Source organism: Orycteropus afer, unplaced genomic scaffold (assembly GCF_000298275.1).
Source record: "Orycteropus afer afer isolate SDZICR_OR568_19922 unplaced genomic scaffold, OryAfe1.0 scaffold00064, whole genome shotgun sequence".
NCBI lineage: Eukaryota > Metazoa > Chordata > Mammalia > Tubulidentata > Orycteropodidae > Orycteropus > Orycteropus afer.
In genome coordinates this window covers 5,186,456-5,210,712 of record NW_006921651.1, presented here as the reverse complement: position 1 = coordinate 5,210,712, position 24,257 = coordinate 5,186,456, and the positions used below count along the sequence as shown (strand labels likewise).

At 44.9% G+C, this 24,257-nt stretch overlaps 1 protein-coding gene across 1 annotated transcript in view; it reads right to left on the bottom strand.

The window, feature by feature from the left end:
* Positions 1–24,257, bottom strand: part of FBXW4 (F-box and WD repeat domain containing 4) — a 102,727-nt gene that overhangs the window by 10,454 nt on the left and 68,016 nt on the right. Inside the window, exon 6 of the mRNA XM_007939932.2 lies at positions 4,900–4,965. Within this exon, the coding sequence (XP_007938123.2) occupies positions 4,900–4,965 (66 nt within the window). The remainder of the gene's footprint in view (positions 1–4,899; positions 4,966–24,257) is intronic.

The window sequence follows — 24,257 nt, the reverse complement described above, 5'->3', positions numbered from 1 at the left end:
AAGAGCTCGAAGGAGCAGATCAAAGTCTTCAGATATGTAAAAGGCCTGTCCTTCAGAGAAGAGGCTCAACGTGCTTCTCTCGTCTGGGATCACAAGTTCAGGAACCTTCAATAAAAAGCAGGCATTCTAACTCTCAGACCCACCCACAGATGTAGGAAGCTGTTTGGGGAAGCAGCAAGTTGCCTATCCCTGTAACTGGATGACCATCAGAAGATAATTTTGTAGGAAAAAAAATTATGTTTAATTAAAACATCTCATGTGTTATAAATCTCTGGGAAAGACTGACTATAGAATGGATTTTTTTCAGAAAAGAAGATATGGTTAAGATTCTTCTAGGGAGATGGAGAGAAAAGAAGACGAAGCTAGGGCAGCTGAGCAGGGAAGCAGACGAGAAACGCACGTCTTCACCGCCACCGTGCACTGCGGCCTCGAAAAGACAGGATGTCGGCAGGTGGGGCCAAGTGAAGAGTCCTTAGACGTGACAACAAAAGCAGGGTCAATAAAAGGAAAAGTTGGTAACTTGGACTGCATCAAAATTTTCAAATTTTGCTCTGCAGAATACCCTGTTAGGAAGGTAAAAAGACAAGCTACAGACTGAGAAAAAATATTTGTAAACTATATTATCTGACAAAAGACTTGTATCTAGAATATATAAAGAACTGTTAAAACTCAACAGGACAAAAGCAAACAACCCATTAGAAAATGGGCAAAAGGCATGAACAGACAGTTCACCGAAGAGGATACATAGATGGCCGGTAAGCCCGTGGGAAGACGTTCACCACTATCAGCCATCAGAGAAATGCAAATTAAAACCATGAGATATCATACCTATCAGAAGAAAAATAATAACATCACCAAATGCTAGCACGGATGGATGCAGGGAGACTGGATCACTCGTACATTGCTGGTGGGGATGTGAAATGGAAAAAGATAGCCAGGAAATAGTTTGGCATTTAAAAAAAAAATTACTAAACTAATCATATACTTATCAAATGACCGAGGAATTGCACCCCTGAGTATATATCCTAGAGAAATGAAAACATATGTCCATACAAAAACCTGAACATAAATGTTCTACAGCATTGTTTTCAATAGTCAAAAAATTGAAAACAACCCAAATGTCCTTCAGTGAAGGAGCTCTGGCGGCGCAGCGGCTAAGGCATTTGACTGCTAACCAGAGGGCTGGCGGTTCAAACCCACCAGCCACTCCTCAGAAGGAAGGTTGGGCAATCTACTTCCATAGTGATAGTGCCTCAGAATCCCAAGGACGGGTCGCCATGAGTCAGATCCAACTCGACAGCATTGAGTTTGGTTTGGTTTTTTGGTCCTTCAGTGGGTGAAGGATTACATAAACCACAGTGCATCCATTCCACGGATTACTATTCAGCAACAAAAAAGAAAGAACCACTCCTAGATATATACTCAAAAGATCTGAAAGCAAATTCTCAGAGACTTGTACACCAATGCTCATTCTAGCACTATTCACAATAGCCAAAAGGTGAAACAACCTAAATGTCCATCAACAGATAAATGGATAAATAAAATGTGGTGTATCCATAAAATGGAATACTACTCAACCAGTAGGAAATATGAAGTCTTGATACATGCTATAGTATGGATGGAGCTTAAAGACATGCTGAGCAAAACAAGCCAAGCACAAAAGGACAAATCTATATGCTGTCACTTATATGAAAAGGAGTTCTGGTGGTTTAGGCTGCTAACCAAAAGGTCAGTGGTTCCAACCTACCTGCCTCTCCATGGAAGAAAGATGAGGCAGGCTGCTTCTATAGACGGACAACCTTGGACACCCAGTGGGGGTTGCTATGAGTCAGAATCAACTCGATGGCAATGAGTTTGGTTTTGGAGTTTTCACTTATTAAAGAAATGAGGCAAATGCATAGAGACAGAAGTTTAATAGTGGTTACCGGGACAGGAAGTAGGAAGAGGAAAGGGGTGGTTAACAGTGATGGAAAAATCTCATTGATTAAGGTAAGGCTGCACAGCTGATTATTCTAACTGCTGTCAATAAGCTGTACACCAGTAAAAAGCTGAATTGTCAAAAGCTGTGTGATATATTTACACCAATAACCAAGAAAAACACAAAGAGTAGCTTCTGAGGTTGCTTATTCATAACCAAATGCTTCATGAGATTTCAATCCTCGGTTTGGAAGTTTAGGGCCATGGTTTCATGGAACATCCCAGTTAATTGGCCTAATAACATGTTTAGTGCATCTGTTCAACCTCCTAGTTTGTTGCACAGTACCTGGGGTCTTAAAAGCTTGCAAACAGCCATCAAAGGCATATTCACCTGGAGCAATGGAGGAAGAAGGAGAGTCAGGAACAGGGGGAGGATATGGAAATGTGTAGCTAATCATTTGTACAAATAACTGACTGCCTCATCTGCCATGAGCCCAGAAGAACTGGATGGTGCCCAGCTACTGTTACTGAATATTTTGATCAAAGATTCCATACAAGAAACCTGATCAAAAGGGGGAAAATGCAGCCCAGAATTTTAAATTATCATGGACTCTAGACTTTCTGGAGCCATGATGGCTAGATGAAGCCTTGAAACTACTGCCCTGAGATAATCTTTAAATCTTAAACCAAAAATACCCTTGAAGTCACCTTAAAGTAAAAGTTTAGCATAACTAGTAGAAAGGTCTGCCGTGAACATTATGCTCTTTTAAGAACTATCTATGTGGGATCGAACTGACCATAGCAACTTCAAAGATGGGATAGGAAGCCTAAGGGAAAGTGAGTTTGTATTATGAGGGAGGAACCTGAAGAAGGTGGTCAATATCACCACATCATACATGTTGTTGAACTATTGTATGTTTTGCTGTGTATGTCCTTAATAAGAAAAACAAAATAAATAAAACAAGAGGAGAAAACAAAAGAACCATTGTTACACATGACTTACGCAACTTCAGTGAATCTCAAGGGAATTTATGCTGAGTTTTAAGACAAACAAATGGTTATGTTCTGTATGATTCCATTTATATAACATTCTTGAGATGATAAAACTATAGAGATGGAGAATAGATCAGTGGGTGCCAGGGGTTAGAAGTACAAGGGGAGAGAGGAGGGGAGGTGATGGGTATGACTGTAAGGGGGCTGATGGAATGAATAATTCCAGTTCTGCATAGTGGTTACACAAATCTACACATGATAAAACTGCACCAAAACAGACACACAAATAAGTACGTGTAAAACTGGTGAAATCAGAATCAGCTCTATGGATTATACCAATGCCAATTAGGAAATGGCTTTGCTATTATACTATAGTTATGAAAGGAGCTCTGGTAGTGTAGTGTCTAAGGCATCTGACTGCTAACCAGAAGGCTGGCAGTTCAAACCCACCAGCCACTCCTCAGAAGGAAGGTTGGGCAATCTACTTCCACAGTGATACCACCTCGGAAACCCAAGGCGAGTTCTCTATGAGTCAGGTTCAGGTCCGACTCCAAGGCAGTGAGTGAGCTATAGTTATGCAAGATGATAAGAAACTTTGGTGACACAGATGGTTAAGTGCTAGGCTGCTAACTGAAAGGCTGGCTGTTGAACCCACCCAGCTCTGCGTGAGAAAGACCTGGCGATTTGCTCTTGTAAAGATTACGGCCAAGAAAACCCTAGGGGGCAGTCCTACTGTGTCACATGGGGTCGCTGTGAGTTAAAATTGTCTCTGTGGCCCCTAACCACACCAACAAGGTAAGATGTTAGGTGGGTACCTCTGTCTCATTTGTTCATAATTTCCTGTGGATCTGTAATTATTTCAAAATAAAAAGCTGAAAGATAAATAAATAATCAGCTGAGAATGGCTCAGGCCTGCCAAGACAGAGCATTGTGAGTAAAACCTGGATGTATCTTGTGGTAGTTGTTTGTATGCCAATTTAGCTGGGCCTTGTTGAGTGGCTGGGCAGCTGGATGTAGTATTCCCTATGATAAGACTGGTATCAATCAACTCCATGGTGGAATCTACTATGAGCAGCTGTGTAGCTGCCTTAGGGATGTGGTCTGCTTCCTGTATATAAGGAGAAGCCTTGGGGAATGGTCACTAGCTTATGGCACACTTGAACCCTGCATGTAGCTGTGTCATTGTTCAGCAGCCTGCCATGCTCTGCCAACCTTGGAACTTAAGTGGACTTGAATGAATGGCCTGCTGTGTGGTTTGGTAACATTGGGACTGTGCCATTTTCTTTGTCGATCTTGGGTTTGTTAGCCTCAGCAGCCACTAGCTGCCTGAGTGAAGAGATGCCTCTAGCTTCAGTGGGCCGGGAGCAAGAGGCAGCGCTGAAACCCAAGGATGAGGGCCTTTCACACAGCCCCTAGAGCCTGGCGCTTTAAACTTGGACTTAAAGCCTCCAAACTCCTGTTTGTTAAGGCCATCCCATTTGTGGTATATTCCTGTCAGAGCAGCACTAGGTAACTAAGACATATCTTAATTATTCTCTATAATTCTTTTTATGTGTCTGTAGGCCATCTTCAAGATTTCTTTATTTAACAAAAAAAAAAATCATCCATGAGGCTAGACAGGATTTTCCATAACCACATAGTTAGGTACTCCTCAGAGAATATTGTAAATCCAAATTGTTATTATTGTAATAAATTCTATATGAAATTATTTACTCATTATAAATTACTTCAGTGGTCTCCTCATTACTTCAGTGGTCTCCTCATTACTTCAGTGGTCTCCTCAAGCTGCCCCAAATGATTCCATGTGAGAAGGCGCCATAGCTAAGGCTGCTGGTGGGCTTCAGGGCAGGGATCCTTCCCAGCCTCCTCCAGGACCACTCAGCTAGCTAACTGAAGCAAGGGCTGGCCCAGCCAGGTCTTTCTTTCGAATCCCTGGTTGCTCTGGCCCCACCCCCACCGGAAGCCATCATGGGCTCAGGAATCTCTTACCTGTTGAGGTCCCAGATCCTTAGGGGTGAGAAGTGCCCACAACAAGCCGTCCCTGTCACAAAAGAGCTGCCAAAACAAAAGGAAAGCAGAGTCAGGTTTGGCTTGTCAGAACTTGTGGCAGACACAGCTACACAACTGGAAATGCCATCCTCATTTTCCAGGGGATTGTGGGGTTAAGCCAGAATGAGAGAAGCAGCCAAAAGGGCTATCAGAGGAGTTATGGGAAGACAGCTGGGAACAGAGTAAGGGCTGGACCTCCCAGAGCTGCCTGGTCAGAGAATCCACGGGTTCAAGGCTACCAGCCTGCTGCTCAGACCGAGTGATGTAGGCTTGACTGGCCACAGAAGCAAAATCTTTAGAGGGGCAGCTCTGGGCCCAGTTATATAAATCCTGGGACAACAATGCCTACGGAACAGAAGAGGTCTCCTGGGATAGCAAGTTGGAAGGTGAAAGGAGGTGTCTTACTTGGAGGTGGGGGTGGCTGGGGGTGGATATTACTGAAGTTTGAAGAACTAAGAGAAGCTGGTGGTATGGTACAAGCACAGAGCAGGTGTAAAGGCTCCAAACTAGAAGAAGCAAAAATATGAAAGGTGAGCAAATTCCACAGATGGGGGTGGGAAGAGTAGCATGTGAGGCACAGGGCAGCCAGAGTACTGGGAGCGGGGTGAGAGTCAGGCAGTTTAGAAGGCAATGTAGATGCTGTCACTAGGCAGGTGACCAAATTTCTCAAGTGCCTCTTAACCCCCCAAAAGTTCAACACATACAATCTGTACCATTTCATTTTCAAGTAGAGGCACAAACCCAGTGTGAGTGATCAGTGCAATGAGCCAGGCTGGCCAGAGTGCTAGGCCTAGAACTTGAACCTAGTTAGACCCTGCCTTTGTTAGCAGATTTGGCAGGGGTGGGGAGGGGGACGCCTTCAGGAACCTTGGGCTTGAAAACCTAAACAGCAAGCAAGACAGTTGAAAGCGGTGGTGTCACTCAGGAGCCCTGGGGCAGGGATGGGCCATGTCCCTACACGTCTGGTGGAGGAGACCGGGGTGCTGGACATACTAATGATGCGTTAGCAAGGGCGGGGGCCGCAGCCCATCTGCCCTGGCCCAGCCCAGCACCTGTGGCTCTCTGATCCCGAGCACGTCAGTGGGGAGATGGATGTCCGCAGCGAGGCCCCTCTCTTTGGCTGTGGTGGAGAGCTTGGCCTAACAGTTACTGATGGGGGAGATGCTAGTTCAGGCTTTGGCCATGGCACTGGTTACAATAAACATTGCAGGGCAGGTGTCTGCTTTCCAACCCCAGGCTAGTAAGACAGCCATGTGAGACACCCTGGGGCTTCCATGCCTCAAGCCAAGACTTCCTCAAGAGGCAGCTTCCTCCCGACCCACAGGACTGCCAGCAGCCAGGAAACTGTAGGGCAACAGTGCCAATACAGCCACGCCCTTCATGCCCCAGATGCCTCCCCGCCTGGGAAGCAGCCACTGGACACCGAAGCCCCAAACTACAAAGCCAAGAGGTGTTGCCCTCGCCACCCTCCCCCCAACATTTTTCTCCGTAGGGTAATCCATTAATAACTGGTAAAGCCAATTACCGTAGGTTGGAAACATAATAGCCACTTGGAAATCATTCGAGCGGGCAATTGGGCTCTCCAGACTTTTGAGGGGTGGGGGCTGGTGAGGGGCGCCAGCACAGACACACAGACATCTCTTGAGGAGGCTTGTGGCAGGCCCCTGACTGGCCACAGGCCTAAATTAGCGTCAAGGTAAGTCAATAGAGAAGGAGTGGGAGGAACCTGGAACGTTAATCCCCCCCACCCCCCCCCACTCTGACCTCCCAGGCTGGGTGCAGGTGGGGGAGAAGGGGCAGCTGTGAACACCTTCCCAGGGGCTTCCTGCCCTGTCGCTGGCCCTGTCCTCCTGCCACCAAAGGAGAAGTGCCGCTCCCCATCATGCCCTACAACCTGCTTTCTTGGCTTCCCTTTCCCCTTGCCCAACCACGGCGAAGCAGGGAGCAGGAAGGAAGGGAAAGTAGAGTGTTGGGGGCACTTACGAGACTGTAAGGGTTTAATCAAACGTGTTGTTGTTGTATGCTGTTGCGTTGATTTCGACTCACAGTGACCTGATATGAAAAGAGGACTGCCCTATGAGGTTTCCTAGATTGTGATCTTTACAGGAGCAAATAGCCAAGTCTTTTCTTCCACGGAGCCACTGGTGGGTTTGAACCATCGACCTTTTGGTGAGAGGCCAAGTGCTTAACCACTGTGCTACCAGGGCTCCTTTAATCAAACTTAACGCTCAATAAAAATCATCTGCGCACCAGTGAAGCAGATTTTGAGCCAAGTCCTGCCAGGGGAACCCACCCAGGCCACAGGGTCGGCCCAGGACTCTTGGAGGTCAGGCTGGCTGCAGACAGTCCTGCACACCTCTAACTACTCCAACAATCGCAGCAAGGCACATCCACTACTTCCCATGGCCTTAAGGGAGAATGAGACAAAAGCCACAGACCCTCTGCATTCAGTCTGAAGATTAAAAAGGTGTGTCCGGGTGCAGCCTCCCCAGAGCTGGCACAAGAGGTGTGCAGCAGAGGAAGAAAAGGAATTCACGAGTCTGAACCCCCAGAGGATGCCTCGCATCCCCCAGAGGCTCCGCACAGAAAGGGGAAACAGAGCATAGCCGGGCTCCAACGAGTTTACCTGAAATGCTGCAGCTGCGCAGGACTGCCTCCCACACACTCACACCCCTTCTGCAAGACTCACAGGACAAAGTGCTTACAAAATGGGGCCAGGGGAGTGGGGTTTGTGCCTCAGAGGTGGCCTTGCCACCCTTACTTCTCTAACCTCCCCGGGCAGTTCAGCCTGAGCATCTCGCCTTGCTGTGGTCACCTGCTTCTTCAGCCGGATTCCTTCTGCACTCCTCAGTGCTGGGTCCTGTGCTAAGCATGTCAAAGCTTCTCCAGAGAGACTTGGAGATGATCTAAATGGAAGCATGTTTCATCCCTCCATGGCTCCTCTGGAGCAATGCTCAGAGAATCTGCCCCATCACCAGGCCTCTGGTGTAACCTCAACTTAGGGCTTAAAGTTCCTGAAAAACAGCTCTTCTTAGGACAGAGAATGCCAGCGGCTTTTGTCCTCAGTCCCGTCTGTCCTCTCAGGAGTACCCCAAACACAGGACCAGCAAACCTATGCTAAAGAGGCAGCAAGGCAGAAGCTGGCAGCCCCCCAGGTGGGCTGACCATACTTCCTCTGAGTCCCTGCCATCCTTTGCTCTCTCCCTTGTAGAATGCATGGTATTTGGGGTTTATCTTTCCATCTCCCTTTGAGATCATGGACCACCTGCTGCCTCTTGTGAACTCCAATGCCTTAGCATAGTGCCCTGAGGAGGCACTCAATGCAAATCTGTGGAACTCAATTAAAAGGGCCTGCTCTGGTGGCATAGTGCCTAAAGGCACTTGACCGCTAACCAGAAGGCTGGCGGTTCAAACCCACCAGCCACTCCTCAGAAGGAAGATGGGGCAATCTACTTCCGTAGTATTACTGCCTCAGAAACCCAAGGAGGGGGTCACTATGGGTCAGGGCCGACTCGCCGGCACATAACAACAACAACAGCCAGAGCTCCAAGGAGCTCTGTTGGCACAGCAGTTAAAGCACTAGGCTGCTAACTGAAAGGTCAGGAATTCAAACCCACCAGCTGCTCAGTGGTAGAAACACATGGCAGTCTGCTTCCATAAAAACTTACAGCCTCGGAAACCCTATAGGCAGTTCTGCAGGGTCACTATGAGTCAGAATTGATTCCACAGTAGATTTGGAGCCAGAGCTCAAAGTCAACAGGACTAAGGAAGCTAGTCACACGGAGCTCTGAAGGTGCTCAATCCGTCTGCTTTTTTTTTTAAATTATTATTTTTATTTTAAAAGTTTGTTTTACATTCAATGTCACGCATACATTTAGTTTTATTCCCCATTCACCATGCCCAACCCTAACCCAGTCTCCTCCCCTCCCTACCCTGCAACCCTCCCCCTGTGCCCCTCATAATTATGCACTCCTGTTTGTCCTGCATTTCCTCAGATTGAATGTTGGTCCTCTGCTGTCCCATGGTCTACTGCTCTAAAGGATGTATTACCACTGAGTGTGTGAGTGCCACATCCTGGGTTGAGTGGTCTGCATGCACATCTTGTTAACTATTGGGCTGAAAGCCCGCCCCTGGGAGTGAGTTTTATTCCAGGCACCAAATGAATTTCAGGGCCATAGTGTTGGGAGTCTTACCAGATTTCATCTGACCAGTAATTCTGGTCATTATTGAGTTTTTGGATTTTGTTCCATGTTTTCCCTCCCACTCTATCCAGGATCTCCAGATTGGATCCTTTCTTGAGTGGTTGGCATTGGTAGCCAGGTACCATCCAGTTCTTCTGGTCTCGAGGGCCAACGTGTCCTAGGGCTGATTGCTTCTAAATGCCCTTGGTTTTGTGTGTGTGTGTGTGCGTGTGTGTGTTTTCTTCTTCACTTCCGACGCTAGGAGACCATTAGCTGCATCTTAGGTGGCTGCTTAAAAGCTTTTAAGACCCCAGTTGCAGTGGAACCACTGAGACTACGGCCCCTAGCTGCCCTTCACGTCTGCGATTGAACCCACACCTGTGGCCTCCAGCCAAGCAAAAGACAGGCATGAGTTGAACACTTACCTGAGGTAGGTACACTCCTTGGAGAGAACAATCATGAGAGAAAGAAGGGCTGCTTATGCACCAGGAGACAGCTTAGGGGGCAGAAGGGCATAGAGGGATGGACACAGGGAAGAGGTAATTATTGGGAGGAAGTGGGAGGGGAACTGTTGCATTGTGGTAAATTGTGGTCAATGTCATGAGACAAAGTGTATGTGAACTGCTGTATGGAAAGCGAATTTGCTCTGTAAATCTTCACCCAAATCACAATTAAAAAAAAAGATCCCAGTCGCTACTCACCAATGCAGGATGTGGAGCAATGCTTTTATGTATTTTGTTGTGCCAATTGAGTCTGGTTACCCCAGTACTATGGTCCTGAGGTAGTAGATCTATTGGATCTCTCTCATAGTGTCGAGATGTCTGTGAGAGATTACTCTGTCTGTCTTCTATTGTTTTTGTAAGGACTGCAGGTATTTTGTATCACTGGTGTCTGTACAAGATTAGCCTCAGCTGAGTCTATCCTTGGTCTAAAGTATACCTCTATTCACTGACCCCTGTCTGATCATCTCAGGTGTTTATGTGTTCATCTGTATAGCCTAGTGTTTGGTGTTAATGGCAATGTGGTATTGTGGACATATTGGTTGGTTTTAGCATCTGTTGTCTATCTCTTATGTGCACAGTTCAGTGTCCTCTCATTTCCCAATGTTATTATCATGGTAGTCATATATCCTTCCCGTATATCCCTCCCCCTACCCATGTCAGCGTGTAAGCCCCAACTTAATCCCTAAATTAATCCCTCCCATTCCCTCCCCATCCCAGTAACCTACTAGGTGAGTTCCCTTTCCCAAGCAAACCCTTCTCTCACTTTTTACAGTAATGGGCTCATACAGTACTTGTCCTTCTGCGATTGACTTCCGTCTGCTTCTTAAAGGAATAATTCCCTAATCACACAGACTTAGACCTGGATGACACATAGCATGGTCAGACATCACTGGGGCAGTGACAAGTCCCTCATAAGCTAAGCACCACAGCCAGATAACAGACGAGAAGTACCAACAATACCTAAAAATATGTGTCAAAACACACACATTCCCCCTACACCTGTACATATAAGCTACAAGTTCTCACATATAAGCTCACTTGCTCTGTCAGCCTGAGAATCTAAAAGGCATTCTGACTCCATAAACACTATTCTTTTTGGACCATAAATCCCTTATCACAAGTCAGCCTTCTACAACTTCTCATCCCATCCCAGACCTTGCCCAGATCTTCAACGCCCCCTAATGGGCCCCCTGGCCTTAGTTCAAGTAAACCTAGCATCACAGAGACCATCTTTAGGCCCAAGAGGTAGATTCAGGAGTCCTCTCACCAGACAAACACTGCCAGAGAACTGGAAGTTCTAGGAATCAAGTTGAAAAATAGAAAATAACAAGATTTAGGAAAGAGAAGAGGAAGGTATGAATTAGCTGGACATGCACAAGGTGAAAGGATAAGATTCTTGCTGCTTCTGCTGCAGCTTAGGTCTTCTTGCTAACACTAGTAGTTTACTGAGCACTTCCTATGTGTGTCAGGTGCCGAGCAAGTGTTTCAAAAGCCTCGTCCATCTACCCTCACAACCCTATGAAGTAGGTCTCACTTTCTGTATTTTACAGATGAGGAAACTGAAGCACAGAGGGGCAATGTGACTTGCTCTAGCCTACACAGGTAGCAGCTAGTGGGACTGGAATTTAAACCCGTTGCTATTGCTGTTATGTGCCGTCGAGTCGGCCCCAATTCATAGCGACCCTTCCTTGGGTTTCCGAGGCAGTATCACTATGGAAATAGATTGCCCAACCTTCCTTCCAAGGAGTGGCTGGTGGGTTTGAACCGCCAGCCTTCTGGTTAGCAGTCAAGTGCCTTAGGCACTATGCCACCAGAGCTCCTGGAATTTGAACCCAGTCGGTCTTAATTCCAGAGCCCAAGCTGTTATACCACCCTTCGCCCTGTAACTTCTCACCTGGGCTACATTTCAAGAGTTAGTCTCATTCATATCCCCAGCACCTAGTAAAATGCCTGACACATATTAAACACTGAAATGATATTGAATGAATGAATGGCTCCTCCTGGCAGAAGAAAGAAGCGACTGCGTGGCTCTGAGGCGTGGCAGTGGCAGTGCGTGCTCAGCAGCTGCCGCCCCGTGGCTGGCCTGGAGCCGCCCAGCTGGCCCAGGCCCCAGCAGCCTCTGAGCCTGGACTGACACACTTTGGCAAGGGAGGCCACCAGAGCTGTCACATCATTCACCAACATGCCCATCAAGTGTATTCAGTTCTCTTCAACCCGCATTGGCATTTTAATTACTGTTGGGTAAACTAATTTGTACAAATGAAGGCCGGGCTGCCTAATAGAATATGCAAGCTCTCTGACCTCTGACAGGCACTGACAGGAGATACAAAGGCGGCCGAGGAAGGCTTTTTATCTGAGCCTTATTACTCTCTATTACTCCAATTAGTCAGGCTCCAGTGCTCCTAATTGGAGGAAAAATTGCAATTAAATCAATTTTTGATGGGCTGCAAGTGGGCTCCTGAACCACCCTGCCTGTGAAACACTGATATTATAGCAGCAAAGGTCACAGTCCTCATCAGCACCTGGGGGTCCCCCAATTTCCCTTGGCCCCCTCCTTAAATACCTCAAGGAAACCCCTGCCCCTCCATCAGCTCGGCCAGCAAGGGTGGGAAGGAGGGAGTCATTAGAACATGTCAGGTCTCATTGCTGCCGCCGCCATCTGCTAACCTCTGCCACTGACATCATTACAGCGGCTAAGTCCCAAAGCATGAATACAGTGCGAAGGTCACAGAAACCCACGCGGCGAGGGGAAGCGGGCACGCCAGGAGCAGTGGTACAGTGACAGCCTTGTGAAGGAGGGACAGTGGAGTGCGAACAGCAGGTCGACAGAAGGCAGGAAGGGGAAAGACAGAGGCAGGGTCAGGTGAAGGTGTGAGGCAGCCAGTTCCTAAGATCCAGCCAACAGGGCACCCTGGGACACCAAAGCGGAAGGGAAAAAAAGAGACAGAGAAATCTTGTTCTCTCTCCAACAAACATCCCACCCTGCAGCTGAGGAAACATCCACCTAAATGCTGCACACAGAGCTAGAAGGCTGAGAGTCACATCAGTGACGAGGGACAGGAGCACGCTGTGGGGACTTCATACACAGCAGTGTCCATCCACACGGGTGGGGGAGGGGTGGTGCCCAGAACCAGGGAGGGGAAGATGAAGGATAAGGATAATAAGACCAAAGGGCCTGTCTGAAGCTTGAATGAGTAAAGTTTAAGGCAAAAGAAGTTCCATTTCACACAGCAACTAACATACTGAGACTTCAAAGAGATGGTGCAGACTGAAGATAGAAATTCAAAGGAAGTTTAGGCAACTGCGTGGATGACTGAATGACAATGGGTTAGTAAGGGGAAGGAGGATGTACCTTGCCTTCAAGGGGGACGAGACCAAAGACATGTCAAATAAATGATGGTCCATCTACCAAAAGGAATATTACACAGTCATTTAAATGATGTTCCCACAGAATACAGGCAAGATGCTTCTGATACACTGTGATAAGGGAAAAGATAGGGGACAAATAGCATTGTTACAACTGTTAAAAACAAAATAGTCTGTGCAGAGAAAAGGGAAGATTGGAAGGAAACAGACTAAAATGCTAAAAGTGACTGTGTTTGGGCAACAACCAGCAATTCTTTATCCTTTTCAGTTTTCTTTCTCTCACAAATCTTCTTTAATGAGCATGTCCTACTCTGTAAAGGGAGAAACAAGATTCACATTTTATGAGAGAAAATACAACCTAACTAGACATGCCTTCTCATCGACTCCCGGGCTGCAGAGCTCTGGGCCTGGGCAGACAGGCCATGGCTGTACGGTTAAGAGCAGGTGAGCCTGGAGTAAGCTGCCTGCTGGAGTAGGTATCAGCAATGGTGTCGTGTCCTGGGCTGAAGTTTGGGGACTGACCAGTAGCCAAAGGTAGATTGGGGCCAAGAAGTCCCACATGAGACAGGAGGGCCATCCCTGGCTTTCTCCTGATTAGGCATTGGCCAGCTGGCAGGACTCCTGACTCCCACAATGGGCAGAAGTCTGGAACCTCTCTCTTTCTCTCTCCCTTTCTCTCTCTCATACACACACCCAAGTCCCTCTCAACCCAAGCACCTCAGGACAGGATGGTGCAAGTGGCTAGAAAGCCCAGGGGCCAGGGATCCACCGCTCATTCCCCACCCCCTCCACTGACTCCAACAAACAAGGACCAACGAAACAGGGTTTCTGCAGCCCCATGGAGAAATGCAGCCCTATAGCCAAGAAAGGCCTCCACAGAAAATAAAACAAAACAAAAAAGGCTCTTTTGCATTTTAGCCAATGTGCAAAGGGTCAGCCTGAACAAAGATATATGAACCTGGGCTAGATTCGGGAAGGTTTAAGGTTGAGGCCTTACCCTACCCGAGAATCAGAAACTTAGAAACTGGAGCAATGGTGAGGATGTGGAGAGATTGGGACTCTCAGACACTGCTGGTGGGACTGTAAAATGATACAGCCACTGTGGAAATCAGTATGGTGATTCCTTAAAAAGTTGGAAATAAAAATACCATTTGATCCAGCAATCCCATTACTAGGTACATATGCTAAAGAAGTGATAGCCAGGATACAAACAGACTATGCACACCCATGTTCATCACAGCACTATTCACAACAGCAAAGAGATGGAAAAACCTAAAAGCCCATCGACAGAGGAATGGATAACCAAACTGTGGTACATAGACACAATGGAATACCATGCAACACTAAAGAACAATGTGGAATCTGCAGAATACTGTATCACATGCATGAAGTTGGAGGACATTATGCTGAATGAAATAAGTCAATCACAGAAGGACAAATACTGTATTAGTCCACTACTGTAAAAAGTCCAGGAAAGGTTTATATATGGAAGGAAATTTGTTGGTTACCAGGGATAGGAGAGGTCAGGGGGGAAGGAAAATTCATCAATAGCTGGGGGGGGGAACCACACACACATATTATATAGAAACCAAAGCTGATTAGTGGTTACCAGGAGTAGAAGGGAGGGGGAAAAGGGAAGCTTTTGTCTGCGGGGCATTGAGTTTATGCTAACAGTGATGGAACATTTCAGGAAAGGACAGCAATAATGGTGGCACAACATGAAAAATGTCATCAGTGTCCTTGAGCTACAAATGTGGAAGTTGTTATAATGGTTAATGTCTTGTTATATATGTTTTCATCACAGTAAAAGTGAAAAAAAAAAAAACAAAACACCTCATAGTGCAGGGAATTACATCCTATCTAGTTGAATTCAATCGGCTGACTCTAATTAGATGTGTTGGGACTACAGGGAGAAGAGTTTTTAAATCGCATTGTTCATCTACATGGCTACAAAAGACAAGCAATCACTTCCTCTGCTCCTGAAGGGACAAAATGACAACGTGTTCCAGTGCTAAAGGACAAACAGACTGGGTCAGACTTATTGAGAAATGATCATACAATCTTCACCAAACTACGTACCCAACAAGAGGCATGGAAAAAGAAGAGATAAGAATGGTTATTATCCAGAAGAACTAGATGGTGCTCGGCTATCACTGTCAACCACTCGGAGGGGGATCTACGTAGGAGATCCTGGATAGAGTGGGAGAACAATGTGGAACAAAACTCAGAATCATTAAAGAAAAAAAAAAAAAAAACGGGACCAAGTTTGCTGGTCTGATAGAGCCTGATGGAACCATTGAGACTATGGCCCTTAGCGACCCTTCAGGTCTAGAATTAAATCCACTCCTGTGGCTGCCAGCCCAACAAAAGATAAGCATATGAGCTAAACATTTACATTAAATAGATACACTCCTTGGAGAGATCAATCATGGGAGAATAGAAGGGCTGTGTTTGCACATGGAGACAGCTTGGGGGGCAGGCGTGCATGGAGGGAAGGGCACAGGAAGAGGGAACTATGAGGAGGAAGTAGGAGGGGAGCTGTCACATTGCGGGAAATTGCAGTCAATGTCACGAGACAAAGTGAACTTTGTATGGAAAATGTGAACTGCTGTATGGAAAATGAATTTGCTCTGTAAACTTCACTTAAATCACAATAAAAATTGAAAAAAAAAAAAAGAGTGGTGCAAAAACGGCAAGGAGGCCACATGTTCTGACCTCCTCTAACCCTGCAAGGGGAAGGCAGGATTACCAGCAGTAAACCAAGGCCTATTACTGCAAGGCCAAACATGCTGCCCCCCTCCAGCCCTTTCACCAACCGTTCCTCCCAAAGCACCTACCACCTCTCTCCTGGGTTCGATAATTCGCTGCAGTGGCCACACAGAACTCACAGATTACAGGGTTTATTAGGGAAGCACCAGGCTACAACTCAAGTCCAGGAAGAACGCTCAGTCTCTCTCCCAGCCCACCGTCCCTCAGCCAAGAGTCTCTCACAGTCTCTTTCCCAGCAGTGCTAGTCCCTCGGTGTCTCACTCAGCGATGTGTGTCTCTTGCGGCTCTTTCCCAGCAGCCCGTGTCTCTTTCAGGGGTGCGTGTCTCTTTCGGCAGCACGTCTTCCTCCACCAGCAGTCAGAGAGAGTTCTGCTTCCAGGAGGCCTCCTTTTGAGCCCGGCAGGGTGGTCAAACTAGCCAATCATAGCATCAGAACTCTAAGCACCTGAGAGAAAGTGGGCACCTCCCAAAACATTGTATTGTGCCACGCCCAACAGAAATACTCCAAGTGGATAACATTTACAATCAGCTCCTCAGTTGCTCATTCCACCACTGAGTTTACAATGACTTATGGGTAGAAAAGCCATACTAAGTAATTTACTACACTGCCAAGTGGCCATTATTTCTGACAATCAATTGTCTATGTAGAGAATCCAAAAGACTCGACTCAGAAACTATTGTAACTAATATGAGGGCTGGAGGAGGTGGCTGGCATGCTGCACACCACAGTGCAAAACAGTACAGGTTTGGGAGCCCCGCTGCAGGTCTGAACTCCTGCTCTGTCCCCCAGCAACCATGTGACCTTGGGCAAGTTATTTAACCTCTCTAAAGCCCAGTTTCTTCACCTGTAAAACAGAAATAATAACAGTACCTAAGCATAGGCTTGTAAAAATTATGTATGAGATAAAATGCTTAAAGCAATATCCAGCACACAGCAAACACCCACAGATGTTAGCTATTATTACACACCAGCAATGACCAATCAAAATGTAATAAAAAAATCCCATTCATGAAAACAATTAAAAAACTGTAAAATATCCAAGAATTAACAACAACAACAACAAAATGAGACAGACTCATAAGAAAAAACTATAAAACTTTACTAAAGGACATAGAATTGCTGGATAAGTGGAAAAATAAATCATGTTCCTGGGTGGGAAGTCTCAATACTATAAAACTGTCAGCTCGACCCTAATTAATCTATAAATTCAATACAGTTCCAACTAAACAAGATTTTTGTACTTAATCAGTTCATTCTGAAATTCACCTGAAGAGGAAATGCACAAGAATAAGCAAGAAATATTTGAAAACCCAGAGAGAAGTTGCTCTACCAGATATCAAAACATACTATCATGTGTCACATATCATACTACTGTAACTCAACAACACAAAGACAATCTAATCAAATAGACCGAAAAAGAGACACAAATGGCCAAAAAACACATGAGAAGCTGCTCAATATAATGAGTCACTAGGGAAATGCAAACATAACCACAGCGATATGCCACTTGACCCCCCTTTAGGATGGCTAGTATCAGAAAAAAACTGCAAACAAGTGTTGGCAAAGATACAGAGAAATGGGAAACTTCATCCATGTTTGGTGGGACTATAGAATGTTGCAGCCACATGGAAAACAGTTGAGCAGTTCCTCAAAAAGGTAAACACAGAATTATAAGACACAGCAATTCCACTCCCAGGTATAGACTCAAAACACTTGAAAACAAGAATGCAAACACTTCCTTGTGTACTGATGTTCATTACAGCACTATTTACCATAGCCAAAATATGGAAAGAACCTAAATGTCAACAGATGAATAGATAAATAAAATAAATGTGGTACATACATTCAATGAAATGTGACTCAGTCAAAGCAGTGAAGTTCCGATACATGCTACAACATGGATGAACCTTGAAAATATTATGCTGAGTGAAATAAGTCAGTCACAAAAGGATAAATATTGCATGATCCCACTTACATGAAATACCCAGAACAGGCAAAGGTTTAAAGACGAAAGTTTATCAGTGGTTACCAGGGGCTGGTGAGAGGGGAAAGGGGAAGTTATTGCTTCAGGGGCACTGAGTTTCTGTTAAGGGTGAAAAATTTAGAAACAGATAGTGGTGATGGTGGTACAACATGGTGAACATAATTAACGTCACTGAATTGTACGAGTGAAAATGGTTGAAATGACAAACATTTTGTGGTATATATTTCACCATTATAAAAATAACCTAACAAGCTGTACTATGATGTTCATGCAGGAACAGCCAAACACTATCAATAGATCAGAATAAAGACTCCAAAACCACACCCATGTATTTGAAGAGAATTAACTGGATCCTAAGAGTGGCTTTTAAAGATAATAGATGCATGGACTAAGCAATAAATGGTGTAGAGACCACTGGATACACATTTGGAAAAAAGTAAAATTAGAGCCCTATTTCGCAACATACATCAATTCCAGATGGATGAAGGAGATAAACATTTTTTTTCTTTTTATTGTGATTTGGCTGAAATTTTACAGAGCAAATACACTTTCCACACAGCAGTTCACATATACTTTGTCTCATGACATTGACCACAATTTACTACAATGCAACATCTCCCCTCCTACTTCCTCCCCATAGTTACCTCTTCCCTGTGTCCTCCATGCACTCCTGCCCCTGAGCTGTGTCCCTGTGCATAAGCAGCCCTTCTTTCTCCCATGATTGTTCTCTCCAAGGAGTGTATCTACCTCAGGTAAATGTTCAACTCATATGCCTGTCTTTTGTTTGGCTGGAAGCCACAGGTGTGGGTTCAATTCCGGACCTGAAGGACAGCTAGGGGCCATAGTCTCAGTGGTTCCACCAGGCTCTATCAGCCAGCAAACCTGGTCCCCCCCCCCTTTTTTTTCCAAAAATGATTTTGAGTTTTGTTCTACATTGTTCTCCCTGTCTATCCAGGATCTCCTACATAGATCCTCTTTCAAGTGGGTGACAGCACCATCTAGTTCTTCTGGTCTCATAGTCATAGAGGCTACAGATCGGATGGTATACCAGTCGTTAGGACTAATTGTTTCCATGAAATTTTGGTTTTCTTCATTCTCCTTGGCTCTGGACGAGGAGACACCCATCGTTGCATCTAGATGGCAGCTTGCAAGCTTTTAAGATCCCAGTCACTACTTGCCACAGTAGGAGGTGGAACAATGAGGAGATAAACATTTTTAAAAGTACACAAAAACCCATAAAAGTTTCAGAAAAAAATACAAGAAAATAGACAAACACAAAACTCTAAACCCAAAAAGACAGACAGACTAACCTCCAAATAACAAAAAGTTCTACCAACAGAAGACACCATAAACAAAGTTTAAAACAACAGTCTGGAAGAAATGTCCACATATATAAAATAATCAAAAGATTATTACTACCCAGAACATATAGAGATCTTTCAAATCACAGGGAGAAAAAAAGTAGATAAAGGAGCAAAAAAATTGAATAAGTAATTTATAGAAAAAATATACATGGTCAAAAGCATATTAAATAATGTTAAACCTCCCCAGTAATAAAAAAAAAAAAAATTATAAGTTATTAAAAAAATAATTGCCTACACTTAACTAGCATTTATTACATGCCAGGTGCTATTCTAAGCCTTTTACATAGTTCATTTCAACCTTAAAACATTCCTACATGTTTGATGATACTAAGAAATTACTATTTTTTCTAGGTATGATAATGGTATTATGATTACCTTTTTATAAATATCACTACCTGAAATATTTATGGATAAAATTATACGATACCTATTATTTGCTTCAAAATAGTATGAGTGAGGAAGACTGGGGATTATTAATGACACAAGATTGACCAAAAAAAAACACCAAACCCACTGCCATTGAGTCGATTACGACTCACAGAGACCCCACTGGGTTTCCAAGGCAGTAAATCTTTACCAAAGTAGATAGATTGCCCCATCTGTCTTCCACAGAATGGCTGGTGGATTTGAACTGCCAGCCTTCTGGTTAGCAGTGAAATACCTTAGGCACTGTGCTACCAAAGTTCCTTAAGATTGACCAAGAGTTAATAACTGTTCTGTTTACTTTTGTATATTTTAAATTTTTTCCATAATAAAAAAGTGGTGTTTTTTTGTGTGTGCAGTTACTACGATGTATGTGGAAGACCCTCAATGAGATGAGGATGCAGTGGCTGCAACGATGGGCTCAAGGACAGCAAGGATGTGAGGATGGCGCAGGACTGGGCAGGGTTCCTTTTTTTGTGCACAGGGTAGCTCTGAATTGGAGCTGACTCGATGGCATCTAACAACAGCAACAACAGGAAGTATGTACATCCATCTTACTCTGAACTAGGACACAGTAATTAAAAAGACTGCAATCAAGCTTAGTGTTCTACCAGGTAAGGATCTCTGGGCCACCTGGGTGGACAAAGAGAGCAAGGTGCAGAACAAATGCATCATGTGAGCCTAAAACAAAGCAAAACTATGTATTGTACATGGACACATATTATGAAATTATACGATGTCTGATATTTGTTTCAGGAGTGACACAATCTAGACTTCCTTAAAAAAAAAAAAAAAAAGGTACAAGATGTAGAGGAGCCATAAGTTACTGATGGGAATTTTTATATTTATGCATTTTTTAGTTATTTAAATTTTATAATTAAAATATACTCAAATTTAAACCAAACTCACTGCCATCAAGTCAATTTTGACTCATAGCGACCCCTCCTTGGGTTTCCGAGGCAGTATCACTATGGAAGTAGATTGCCCAATCTTCCTTCCGAGGAGGAGTGGCTGGTGGGTTTGAACCACCAACCTTCTGGTTGGCAATCAAATGCCTTAGGCACTATGCCACCAGAGGTCCTACTTATATTAAAAAAACAAGAAACAGAGGTCCTACTTACATAAAAAAACCAAGAAATTCACCAGAGGTCCTACTTATGTAAAAAAAAAAAACAAGAAATTCAGAAATTAAGAAGATGGTAGCAAAAATAGTTATTTTGAAGTTGTCTGCAAGATGGGTTGCACATTGGCAGCACGCTGAATTAACTGTGATTTTGACTATCACACAAAGCACAATCTCTAAGCTCCATCTTGGACTAAGCTGATGTCCTTTTGACAAAGACTCCACCTGAAGGGCTTCGAAGTGGTTAAGACCTGGGAATGGTTGCCTATGGGAACTCCACAGTCTTCGCCCTGTTCTTATAATGCTTTTCCTTGAACATTTGCTTCATAAGCACTATCTCTGTAAAGAGGTAAACAACAAACTTCTCCAAGCAGATGGTCTTCTGAACCCTACTGTGAGCCCATCAAAGGCTGAGGCCAAGGCTCACCTACCCTACAACAGTGTTCAGTACATATTGGTACTCAAATGACTGCAGCTGCTGTGGCTAGCTAAGCCTGAAGCACAGATATTATTTCGAACTTGAGAACAAAAAACTTTTTCCTTTTAGGCAATTCCACTTTGGCATCATGGTAGTGGTCAGGCCCAAGCCTGGGCCACCAGACTGCTAACGTCTCCTCCTGGGCACTGGGAAGCTTATACAGCCTGGTAATTACTGGGGAGAGTGAAGCTGGACAAACCCTCCTGTTTTTTCAGGTTTGCTGATGAACATGAGTGGCTGGCATTTACATAGGGGCATGGATGGCTTCCAGCCAAATAACAGACAGGCATATGGACTAAACATTTACATCAGGGAGATATACTCCTTGAAGAGATCAGTCATGGGAGAACAGAAGGGCAGTGTATGTACAGGGAGATGGCTGGGGGGGGTAGGAGTACATGGGAGGGAAGGACACAGGGAAGAGGTAACAATGGGGAGGAAGTGGGAAGAGAGCTGTTACTGTAGGAAACTGCAGTCAATGTCAGAGACAAAATGTGTATGAACTGCTGTATGGAAAATGAATCTGCTCTGTAAACTTTCACCCAAATCACAATAAAAAAATTTAAAATAAAATAAATAAATAGGGACATGGGAGGATGACAAGAACCGTTAGGATCAACTGGCTCCACAAACTAACAGAGAGAAAAGCAGAGCTGGATTGGAGAGCGGCAGATAAGCCAGACACAAACTCAACAAGTTTTTTAAAATTGGATTCTTTCTAAACATGTCTGCATTAACAAACCACAGAGGGACCTTGAGCCTCAGACTTGATCCAGATTTGAGTAGGAGAGTTAAGTGTTTAAAACACCAAGAGAAGAAAGATGAAGACAGTTCAAAGAGAAATCATTGTATCCTATGACTCTGAGGCCCTACCTCCCTGGCCAGAGTCACATTTAGGTCCAAAGCCAATGGGGTCCCCTAGAGATTGGCCTGGCTTCCATTTTCATTCCTGATGTTCCAAAAGCACAATCAAAATCTTCTAGAAAGAGGTTCTCCCTAAGAAAGCAAAGGAGAGGACAGCCCAACCCACACTGCCCACCACAGGGCCGCCTTCTCCCAACAGCCTCAAAACTCAGGCTTAAAGTAAGAGAGGCCCTGATGAGCCACTGGTGACCAAGACCCCATGGTGGGTGACGTCCGGCAAGCTGAAACAGGAGGAGCAGTGCACGTGTGTGCTGATGTATAGACTCATTGCCACCATCATGCCACCGTCATAATCCCCGTACCCAGGGGCAGATCACTCAATAAGCAAGGTATACACAGGCTCACCTACCAATCTGAAGGGAACAGTTTCACATGATGTGACTCAAAAATCACGTGAAACTGTTCACTACACATTAGTAAGCACAAACCACAAGTAAGCCCGTGCTTACATTCCTGACTAGGTGTTCCATTCCCATTAGGGACCATAAATTTGAAAAGAGGCTTTGATTCTGTAGGAAGGTGCTGTGGCGTTGGGACAGAGAAGGGTGCTGGTCATACCTAGAAGCAGAATCTCTGATGTGACAAAAAATGTGAACTGGTTCATGGCAGTTTATATATAGGTAAGCACAAGTGAGCCCATGCTTACCTTGCTTACTGGGGAATCCAACACTGCCCAGACTTCTTCCTTTCTAGCAAGATGGTGGGAGGAGGAAGTCAGTGAAGCCCTACACTCCTCAACCTTGTCTGGTTGCTGCAGCATTTTCCACCATCACCTGGCAGCTATATGGCTATGTGTGGGGTGAAAAGAGGGGTGTCATAGAGCTTGCTAGGCCAGTAGGGCCTGCTATGCATTATAAATGACACACAGCAGGCCTACCGAAGTAGGATCCAGGACAAGGAGAGGACTGTGTGTCTGAACACAGCAGGTAAAGCCTCTTCTTCGAGGAGGACATGCTCCCCCGTTTGTAGAGGAGTGCGAGCAGCAAACCCAACCAATAAGTCTTGTGTCCCTCCTCCCCTATGGTGGGAGACCATAGGGTCCCCAGAGTCCTCACACTGGCCACCCAGACTGGTGCTTACATTATATAGGGGACCATAGAAAAATCACAAGGCTAGAGATCGTAGAAGAGTGAAAGCTCGAAGGTCCTCTTCTGAAAGATCCCATAATAGGGCTTTCCAGGAAGGTGAAATTTTGAGGAATTCTCTTAGTTAGCAGCACCAGGAATCTTGGCCTTGAACTTTGTTCCTCTTTGAGATTTCCTGCCATCTTGGCAATGGCAATGAGAAGGAAGAAGGCAAGAGTCCCTGTCTTGTACCTTGTTCTGTGAGGTAAGTTCCCAGAACTTGGCTCTGGTCTCTTTCAGCTCCACTGAGAGCATGCTGAGTCACTGCTCTTTCTTCTAACCTCAAGTGCCTGTTGCTAGGTCCTTTCCTCTGTACATGTGCATTAGGAAGATGGTAGGTTTTTCTAAGGGCACCACTAACAGCTTATAAAGAAGGAATCCCCAAACAGCAATTGGTAATGAAGTAAGGAACAAGAGGTTCCTCACAAAGGCTGTAGGGCAACAGTTCTCTCCACAGACTGGTGACCAAGGTCTCTGAGCTCAGTCACCATGCATGTACTTGTTCAGGCTAGACACTCTGGGACTAGACATCATGGAGTAGTTTGGCCTACACACCTACTACTCTGTCTGCCCTACAATCTCCTTCTATACATGTGATTTCCGAGAGAGACCTGCCTTGCAAGGTAGGGAGCTGAACCATGGTGGGGCAATGAATCTTTGCCCTGTGATTGTTGGAAGTCAAACATTTTTTTTTTTTAATGCATTTTATTGAAATATAATTTATGTCCAGTGAAATACACAAAACTAAAGTGACATAGGTCAATGCATTTTTTTTTGCAGTGTTCCCTCCCCTCCCTTCCCACCCGTAACAACCAACAAAGAATGTTTCCCTCCATATATAAACCTTTCCTTGACCCTCCACAACAACAAACTAATACTAGATTTGTCCTTCTGTGATTGACTTATTTCACTCAGCATAATATCCTCCAAGTTCATCCATATTATGCGGTGTTTTGCATACTCTACATTATTCTTTAGTGCTGCATAGCATTCCAGCATGTGTATGTACCATAGTTTGGTCATTCACTCTTCTGCTGATGGGCACGTAAGTTGTTTCC